This window comes from Apium graveolens, unplaced genomic scaffold (assembly GCF_009905375.1).
Source record: "Apium graveolens cultivar Ventura unplaced genomic scaffold, ASM990537v1 ctg7772, whole genome shotgun sequence".
Lineage (NCBI taxonomy): Eukaryota > Viridiplantae > Streptophyta > Magnoliopsida > Apiales > Apiaceae > Apium > Apium graveolens.
The window spans coordinates 26,872-37,060 of record NW_027420616.1 but is presented as its reverse complement, the minus strand read 5'-3'; the positions used below and the strand labels follow the sequence as shown (position 1 = coordinate 37,060).

At 30.9% G+C, this 10,189-nt stretch overlaps 1 protein-coding gene across 6 annotated transcripts; it reads left to right on the top strand.

Moving 5' to 3' along the window:
• The first annotated feature begins 5,960 nt into the window (after positions 1–5,960).
• LOC141704374 (protein arginine N-methyltransferase 5-like) lies at positions 5,961–8,448 on the top strand. Of its 6 annotated transcripts, none has more exons than XM_074507621.1 (6): positions 5,961–6,256; positions 6,611–6,770; positions 6,905–6,984; positions 7,081–7,156; positions 7,244–7,330; positions 7,823–8,448. In XM_074507621.1, exons 3-6 carry the CDS (start codon positions 6,905–6,907, stop codon positions 7,823–7,825), a joined length of 246 nt encoding a protein of 81 aa, XP_074363722.1. In that variant the 5' UTR covers positions 5,961–6,256; positions 6,611–6,770; the 3' UTR covers positions 7,826–8,448. The 6 variants fall into 6 exon arrangements, 5 of the variants coding, with proteins under 5 accessions (XP_074363722.1, XP_074363721.1, XP_074363718.1 ...); XM_074507620.1 differs by having other exon boundaries at positions 6,896–6,984; XM_074507617.1 differs by having other exon boundaries at positions 6,611–6,790; positions 6,896–6,984.
• Positions 8,449–10,189: the final 1,741 nt, after the last annotated feature.

Genomic DNA, 10,189 nt, shown 5'->3' with positions numbered 1-10,189 from the left:
AAATTTGGTTTTTGGAATCTAGGGCCTTAAATTTATTTTGGCTTTAGGCCTGTAACTGAGAAACAGGCACTATATCTTATATTTTTGAAGATGATCCGCTTTATCTTATTTCTTTATACTTACGATATCTGACGTTAAAAGATCCTATCAGACATACAAATTCGCAAGTTACAACAGGGAGTTGCATTCATTGTCGAAGAAAAATCAGGATGTCTTGAAGTATTAAATTTGTTTTGTAGCAAAACCAACCTTCTGGGAAGACTTGTGTTAGATATATTTATGATGTCATAAATAATCTGATGTGTTTAGTTTCAGATCTTAATATCAGGACTTACTGGAAATCAGAACTTAATGAAGTCAGAACTTAATATCAGAACTTAAGGCCGTCGAGATTTATATCAGGACTTAAGTGCGGGTACTTCAGATAAGGAATGCAGCTGATTTACAGGAGAGGATCTGGACTAAAACAATAGAAGATATGCATGAAGAGTTCGACAGCTAGAAGACTTGTAGAAGATAATATCTGATTGATATATTTTACGAGACATAATTATATTCCATATCAATTTGAAGATATCTTGTAACTGTATACTATATAAACACAGCTTATGGTTTACACTATATGTGTTATCATTCACGAGAAAAAGATTATTCATTGTAACCCTAGCAGCTCTTAGTGATATTGTTCATCACTGAGAGAGAACAACTGTTCTATTGTAACAGAGTTTATTATATTGAATATACTTGATTACTGGTACATACTTGTGTTGATAAATCGATTTGATTGTATAAACACTATATTCAACCCCCTCCTATATTGTTGTGTGACCTAACAAGTGATATCAGAGCTACTCTGCTGATATACAAACGGTAAGATCCAGTTTACAATCAGTCTGAAGAAACACAAACTCTAACCAAGCCCACCAAATCTCAAGAAACTCAAAACAATCAAACCCACATTCGATATTAAACTATTAGGGTTCCATACTGAGAGCATCTGAGTATCCTATATGGAAAGTGAAGATGGCTATGTTTCTGGAAGCCACAGATCCAGAATACCTTGATAGAATTTATGATGGACCACATAAGCCTACCAAGCTCTCTGTTGTAGTTGCTTATCAACCAGCAAAGGTCATACCAAAGGAGAAAGGTGATTACACAGCTAAAGACATCTCATCTATTGCCAAGGATGCAAGGGTAAGGCATTTGCTGCATAGTACAATTGACAATGTCATGTCAAACAGGGTAATTGGATGCAAGACTGCAAAGGAGATATGGGATGCTTTGGAGACAAGATGTCAGGGAACTGATGCCATCAAAAAGAACAGGAAGACAATACTCACTCAGGAGTATGAGCACTTTGACTCAAAATCTGATGTGTCATTAACCGATTTATATGACAGATTTGCCAAACTCTTGAATGCTCTGTCACTGGTGGACAAGGAATATGATCTTGAAGATTCAAATCTAAAATTCCTTTTGGCTCTTCTTGAGAATTGGGATTTGAAGTCTACTACCATAAGAGACAACTATGACCTTACTGAAACTACTCTTGATGAAATTTATGGTATGCTCAAGACTCATGAACTTAATATGGACCAAAGGAGCAAAAGGCATGGAAGAAAGTCAAAGACATTTGCTCTTAAAGCTGAGGATAAAGCTCCTAAGGTGGTTGTCTCAAAAAGGGGCAACGGAAAGGCTCTCATCATAAAGTTTGATTCAGAATCATCAAATTCTGATGATGATGATTCAGAAACTGAAAGTTTGTCTGAAGTGGATGTTGATGCAGAGATGATGCAGCTGTGTGCTCTTATGATGAAGGGTATCATAAAGATAGCCTACAAAAAATTTAGAAAGGGCAAGAAGTTTTTCAGGAAAGGTGGAAGTTCTGAAAAGAAAGGGTTCAGAAAGTCTGAAGGCAAGGAGGAAAGTCTGACAGAGGAGACAACTCAAATGTCAAATGCTACAATTGTGGTGAAAGAGGTCACATCTCTCCTGACTGCAAGAAAGGAAAAAGTGATAAAGGCCAGGCACTTATCACAAAGAACAAAAACTGGGCATACACTTCAGATTCTGAAGAAGAGGTGTACTATGCCTTGATGGCAAATGCTGATAGCAGTTCTGAAACTGCTGAATTGAAGGTACCTCAAACAACTCTTGCTTTTCATACTGATGATATTACTGAGTTGAGATTATATCTTAAAACCATGTTCATTAGTTTTAGAGATCAGACTTTAACAAATAAAAGATTAACTTCTAAAAATCTTGCTCTTAGAAACAGAAATGACTACTTAGAAAAGGAGTTAGTTTTTCTCCATCAAATTCAGAAAGAAAGAGATGATTCTCTGTATGTTAAGAATGAATTGCTAAAACTGAATAAATCTCTAAAAAATGAATTAGAAAAGGAAAGAGAAATCATCAAAATTTGGACTAACTCTGGCAGAATATACTAAGTAGTGTAAACTGGAAAGAGGGCTTAGATTATGAAGATGATAAAAGTGAGAAAGAAACTTTGACAATCACTACAACAAAATAGGCCAATTACGACGGCCAACTTACGACGGAAAAAAAAAGTGCGCCCAACTTACGACGGAAAAAAGTAAAACGTCGTAATTATTTATGACGAAACACAAAACCGTCGTAAGTTTAGTATTTTATTAATAAAATTATGCACGGCACGATTAAACAAAATAAAAATTATTTGAAGTTGCGACGATTTAAACATTTCGTCGTAAGTTAATAATTTTTATTAAAATTTTAACTTGAAATTGAAAAAAAAATATTTAATCAAAATTTACAACGAAATATGTGCGATGGAAAAAATCGGATCGTCAAATTTACGACGGAAATTAAAATTCGTCATAAGTTATCAAAGAGGGAAATTTAACTTTTTTCCCAAATTTTTGGCGGGGAAAATATTGAACATCCAATTTACGATGGAAATTAAAATTCGTCGTAAGTTATTAAAGAGGGAAATTTAACTTTTTCCCCAAAATTTTGGCGGTAAATTTGACTTTTCTCAATTTTTTTGCAGATAATAATTTATGACGGGTTCTGTCATAAATTAGCACATGATTTTTTATAATTTCAATTTTTAAGAAATATTATTTCATGATCCAACCATATTAATGTCAGCATTTATTTGTTTGGGCGACATTTCAAGAATTTCTGTAAAAAAATAAATATTTTGATAAAATAATTTAATATGAAACATTGATTATATCACTAATATATATATAGATATATAATCATCCATATGGTTGGATCGTTCAAAAATATTTTTAAAATAATCGTAACACCAATCTAGGAATAAACACTAGTTAACAGTACTAGTCCAACTGATGCTTCACTGGTAAATTGGCAAATCAGATAAAATTATTTTGACAATTAATTTTTGTAATATCACTAATATATATCAATTGAAATCCATATAGTTGTATCGTTGAAAAATATTTTTAAAATAATCGAAACACCGATTTAGAATTAAATACTAGTTAACTGTACTGGTCAAACTAATGCTTGACTGTTAAAATGGCAAACCAACTAAAATTATTTTGATATGAAATTTTGGTTATATTACTCATATATATATATATACATTCATAGGGTTGGATCGTTCAAAAATATTTTTAAAATAATCGAAACATCAACTCAGGATTAAACACTAGTTAACAGTACTAGTCAAACTAATGTTTGACTGTTAAAATGGCAAACCAGATAAAAATATTTTGACATTAAATTTTGGTTATATCACTAATATATATATATATATATTTACATCCATACGGTTGGATCATTCAAAATATTTTTTAAATAATCGAAACATCAATGCAAAAGTAAACACTAGTTAGTTGTACCAGTCAAACTGATGATTGACTGTTAAAATGACAAACCAAATAAAATTATTTTGATACGAAAATTTGGTTATATCACTAATATATATATATTTTGACATCCGTACGGTTGGATCGTTGAAAAATATTTTTAAAATAATCGAAACATCAATTCAGGATTAAACACTACTTACATGTACTAGTCAAACTGATCTTTGACAGTTAAAATGTCAATACCAACAATTTGCTTGTGTAGGCGGGGATCCGGTATTTTCTGAATCCTTATGTAAGGAATTACAAAAGAAATTCTTTCAACAAAAATGTGAATTAGGAAAGATTGGTCGACGAAATATGAATCGGAGATTACACCTTCAAATTCCCACAAATGGAATGAGAAGTGGGTCCATGTAAATGATCGAGACCTCGCAAACAACAACGCTCCTTTCCCATATGGAGTTCGGAACCCAAAGGCAATCATCGTTGAAAAATATTTTTAAAATAATCAAAACATAAATTCAGAAGTAAACATTAGTTAGGTGTACTAGTCAAACTGATGCTTGAATGTTAAAATGTCAAACCAAATAAAATTATCTTGATATGAAATTTTGGTTATATCACTAATATATATATCTATTGAAATCCATACGGTTGGATCGTTTGAAAATATTTTTAAAATAATCAAAACACCAATTCAGGATTAAACATTAGCTAGTCGTACTAGTCAAACTAATACTTGACTGTTAAAATGACAAATCATATAAAATTATTTTGATATGAAATTTTGGTTATATCACTAATATATATATATATATCTATTGACATCCATATGGTTAGATCGTTGACAAATATTTTTAAAATAGTAGTAACACAAATTCAGAACTAAACACTAGTTAATTGTACTAGTCAAACTAATGTTTGACTGTTAAAATGTGAAACCAAATAAATTTATTTTGATATGAAATTTTGGTTATATCACTAATATATATATATCTATTTACATCCATACGGTTGGATCGTTTAAAAATATTAGTAAAATAATCGAAACACCAATTTAGGATTAAACACTAGTTAGTTGTACTAGTCAAACTAACGTTTAACTGTTAAAATGGCAAACCAAATAAAACTATTTTGATATGAAATTTTGGTTACATCACTAATATATATATCTATTCACATCCATATGGTTGGATCGTTGACAAATATTTTTAAAATAATCGAAACACTAATTCAAGATTCAACAGTAGTTAGCTGTACTAGTCAAAATGATGCTTGACTGTTAAAATGTCAAACCAAATAAAATTATTATGATATAAACTTTTGGTTATATAACTAATATATATATCTATTGACATCATAAAGTTGAATCGTTGAAAAATATTTTTAAAATAATCGAAACAATAATTCAAGATTCAATACTAGTTAGTTGTACGAGTCAAACTGATGTTTGACTGTTAAAATGTCAAACCAAATAAAATTATTATGATATAAAATTTTGGTTATATAACTAATATATATATCTATTGACATCATAAAGTTGAATCGTTGAAAAATATTTTTAAAATAATCGAAACAATAATTCAAGATTCAATACTAGTTAGTTGTACGAGTCAAACTGATGTTTGACTGTTAAAATGTCAAACCAAATAAAATTAGTTTGATATGAAATTTTGGTTATATTACTATAATATATATCTATTGACATCCATACAGTTAGATCGTTGAAAAATATTTTTAAAATAGTCGTAACACTCATTCAGGATTAAATATTAGCTAGCCGTACTAGTCAAACTAATGCTTGATTGTTAAAATGTCAAACCAAATAAAATTATATCACGAACCCCATTACTTTCGATAAAACCTTTGCATTTTTTTTTTTTTTTGCTAAGTTAACCTTTGCATTTTTTAATTAAACGAATGTATTATTCAACATAAATATAATGTTAAATAGTAAATTATCATTTTGTACCTTAATATTTCTTCTAATTAGACATTTATCATTCTTATTTAACGACAAAAAAATCTTATTTAAATTTGTTAAATATCGTTTATTAACAAAACATCAGCTAAATTATAGAAAAAAAACCCAGCTATTTAACGGATCGGCCCATAAGCCCATTAATCATCATAACCCTATTTTCTCTCAACCTTACTCTTCCCCAAAACTTTAAATCTCACAATCTCGGCCTCCCGCACTCCTTCACCTTCCTTCTCAATGCCACACCATCCTTATCTTTATGTATCTTGTTCTATTCTCAGCTTGATCAGTAACAGTGTCGAATCACAACCACAACTCTCTTCAATTTCAAGCAAACGAAAATGAATTTGAAAATACACCGAGTCCAATTAGTGGTCCTAGATTCGAGAAACAAGGAAGCTATTCGATTACAAGTTCTTCGATTTTGGGAGAGATTATGAATATTGAGGTCTGTGTTTACGGCTATAATCTTGTTTGGTGTTGTTTTTGATTTATTTTATAAACTAATACCTATTACTCTTTTTTTATTCTGTTCAATTTGATAATTAGGTTTTATAATTATTTGAATTTGATATTGGATAATGTGATGTTTGTATTGAATCTAAGATTTTAGGATTACGGAAAGTGTAGTCGTACTGATAAATGTTGCGTGGTTGCAAGCATGGCGTGCTAGTTCATTTTTTGTCTAGTGTTAATAATGAAGAGTCTAATTAATTACCAATGCTTGTTTTGGTTGGACATAATAGCTTTTAGAAAAAACTTGCTGTTGTGACACTGATAAACACATCTTACTCACTCTCAGTTACAGGGCCTCTAACTTCTATTCTGTTTGACCATCCGGGAGTTATACCTTTTGTCTTTTGAGCATTATGTATATGCTGTACATTACCAAAATGGTCCTCTTTTCAAGATATCTTTTGAGTTAGGTTTGGGTGCCTTCAGCAGGAAAATAGCTTACTATTGTATGTCTTCCTTGATGAGAGTAATTTTCGTCTTACTGAATTTTTTTTCAAAATTTTCTGTGTATATATATATGATGAATGCCATTTAACTGTCATTTTATAAGTGCTCTTGTTTTTTCTTTTAGAGAGAACAGATGGACTCTTGGGAATTATGGAATTCCTTTCGTATTCTACGTGAGCATCATAGCCAGTTATCAATTGCACTTGATATCTCGTGAGTAAAGTTTTGTAAATAACTGTTACAAAGTTTGCAACTAGGATACATATTATTCTGAAATATATCTTATAAAGTGTATCTGTTGTTAATTAGGCCTTCACTTCCTTCAGCAAATTCACTTGGGCGTTGGTTCGGAGAGCCTGTTAGAGCAGCCATCATTTATACAAATGTATAAATCATGGACACTCTTTGCACTTTGCGCCTCTGCAAAGGTTTTGAGTTATTAATACTTGCTCTCATGTACTTAATTTTACAGTCTTTTCTGACGAACGCAAAGGGGTATCCATGTCTTTCTAAGTGTCACCAGCAGCTAATGAGCGGGTTTTTCAATCACTCGATTCAGGTGATCAATGTTCAATAAAAATATCTTCCGACTTATACAGTTAAACCTTGCAAAATGTTTTGAAGTTGATTGGTATAACTTCTTGATAGATTGAGTAGAGAAATAGATAGATTCTATATATTAAGGTGAGAGAGAGAGAGATGTGAGGAAGGGAGACAGTGGGTTTAAATAGAGTTGGGTTTGGTCGAGTGAATAAAAATGGAATGAAATTTGTGCAGTATAGGGTAAAATATTCATAATTAAATGTTCGATATGCTAGTTTACGGTGCACGGTGCTTAATTAATACATGTTTTAATTGTGTGCCTATATGCTATGAAACTGGTTAATTGTAGTCGTTATTGCTAGATTATGCCAGGTTGCTCAAATGCCCAGTGTAAGTTGATGTTTCAAGTTGTTAATTTTTAAGAGATTTAACGCATTGCATTATGTTTGTATTTATAGTTGTCTTTGAACTGCTATCAGTTGAGCTTTTGTGTTTTTTATTTGTGTAGTGACAGTAGCATTACAAACCCATTGTCTCGCCAAAGGCCTATGATGTATCAAGACCCAAATGTGCAATATGCACCTGTTCAAAGTAGGGTTACTACTAATCCTGTTGAACAGAAGATCACTGATTCAAGAATGCATATGCAACAACAATATCAAGACTCTAGGTATTTGTTGCCAACTCAATATTATCTGCAACGTCATCCACAGTTGCAGCAACCTCAGTTCATTCATGCTGGTTCGCAGTATGTCCAACATCTTCCCATGGGAGCAGTGCCAATGCAAGCATACTATCGTGTATATTCTTCCCAGCAACCACAACATTCTCACCATCCTGCAGTTGAGCAGCAATACCCAGTGTACTATGTGCCTGCTAGACAGACCCAAGCATACAACATGCCTGTGCAACAAGCGCATTATAGTGAAGTTGCTGGTACCGCACCTGAAACTACTGCTCAGTTGTATAATGGTATTTACATTTTTGTATTACATATCGAAAGGTTAAATATTATTCTAGAAGTTTTGTGGCTATGAGAATATTTATGTAAATTATGGTATTTTCAACTTTTGATTTGTATAATTGTGTGCATAATTGCTTGTTATAAAATTCAAATTTTAATTTTGTGTTGAATTGGGATTCAATTGTATTTAGAATTTAATTTGAAAGTTGAATGGGTGGAACCAGAATAGCCTTTTTGAGAATAAAACTTACGACGGAAATTCTTGGTTATTTATGACGATTGTTCATTGTATTGTTTTAGTAATTTATTAAAGGTGGGTCCCAAAATATTTAAACTGACGATTTTTTCCGTCGGATGTTAACAACATAAGACGATTTTTTCCGTCGGATGTTAACAACATACGACGAATATTTTCGTCGTAAGTTTATTTATTATTAAATTGTTATTGTGGGCCCACTTTCACCAACTTACGACGCAATTTTATCTTGTGACGAAAAAATGAACTTACTACTCGACCAAAAACGACGATTTTTTTTCCGTCGTAATTGGCTCAATTACGACGATTTCAGTTCAAAAAAACCGTCGTAAATGGTCAGATTTCTTGTAATGAATTAAGCCAATTACTGTTAAACAAACTGTTAAGCCAAAGGTAAATCCTGTTAAGTTTGTAGAAAAAATTGTTAAGTCTGATTCTGAAAAGATGAAAGATTATAAGACAGAAGTCAAAGAAAAGTCAACTTCTGTCAAATTAAAACAGGATAAACCAGCTGAAGTTAACATAGGCTTAATGACAAAGAAGCAGCTTAAGCATAAGCTGAAAGAACAATGAAATATGAAGGTGTAAGACCTCTGTCCTGAACACTATCATCTGAACAATTATCAAACCCTTTAAAAGGACAATGAGTATATATTTTATAACTCTCTATTTACCCCAAAAGTACTTGAGAAGGCTCAAAATGCTGGTCAACAAATGTTCATAACTTGAAATTTCTTATAAATAATTTATTAAACACTTTATAAGCAAACTCGGAATAAGAAATGAGAATTTACTTCACTCTCAAAAAACTGTCCCAAGACACCTAAATACTAGTGATGACAATTTAATTATTTTGTCTTAGCTTTTCATGAAATACAAATTTAAAATTTTAAAATACATATGTTGATGAGTTCGGGAAGTTGTTCAGTAAAAGAAGGTGAGAGTAAAACAACAAATTAATTTCCGCAACCGGGTTTGCTCTTTGTTTAGTCATATTCAAAGACTGGCCAATTTAATTGTTATCTTTGATTATATATGAGTGTTGCGGTTAAAATAAGAAACTTGAAGTTTCTTTTCTCTTAAAGAATGACCCCATCATATCTAAATATTAGTGATGAAAGTTTAGTTAATTATTTTTTCTTACCTTTCATGAAATACAAGATTTGAAATTTTAAACTAGAGTTCGAGAGTTTCAGAAGAAGTTGTTCATTAAAATAAGTTGAGAGTGAAACCATCAAATTAATTATTTTATATATTCGTATTAGTATGTAATATGTGCCATGTATATTCTAATTCTAATATGTTGCTGGTGTGACTCGTACCTTACACTTATATATTGTAAATTATAAATTTTAATTTTGATCTAAAATATCTAACAGCGCCAAATTGAGTGACAAGATTAACTACTTTTCATTGTTTCGTCTTTATATAATATTATAGATTGATATCAATATATATGAACACATATATCTTATATGTATATGTAATATAAAAATTTACCTGTACAAATATATGCGGAAGCAAGACACATACTTTTTATATTATGGAATAAAAAATATTATGGCTTTAATAAATTTGATAAATATGTATATTTATCTTTTGCAAAACTACATTAAAATAATATATTGAATGTTATGTTTCAGTTAATCTTAAAT

Bases quoted from the DNA above. Each gene is read 5' to 3' on its own strand.
- LOC141704374 (XM_074507617.1), top strand. The intron at 6,985-7,080 runs GTGAGTAAAGTT...GTTGTTAATTAG, and splicing joins TCAATTGCACTTGATATCTC to GCCTTCACTTCCTTCAGCAA. The intron at 7,157-7,243 runs GTATAAATCATG...TTAATTTTACAG, and splicing joins CAGCCATCATTTATACAAAT to TCTTTTCTGACGAACGCAAA.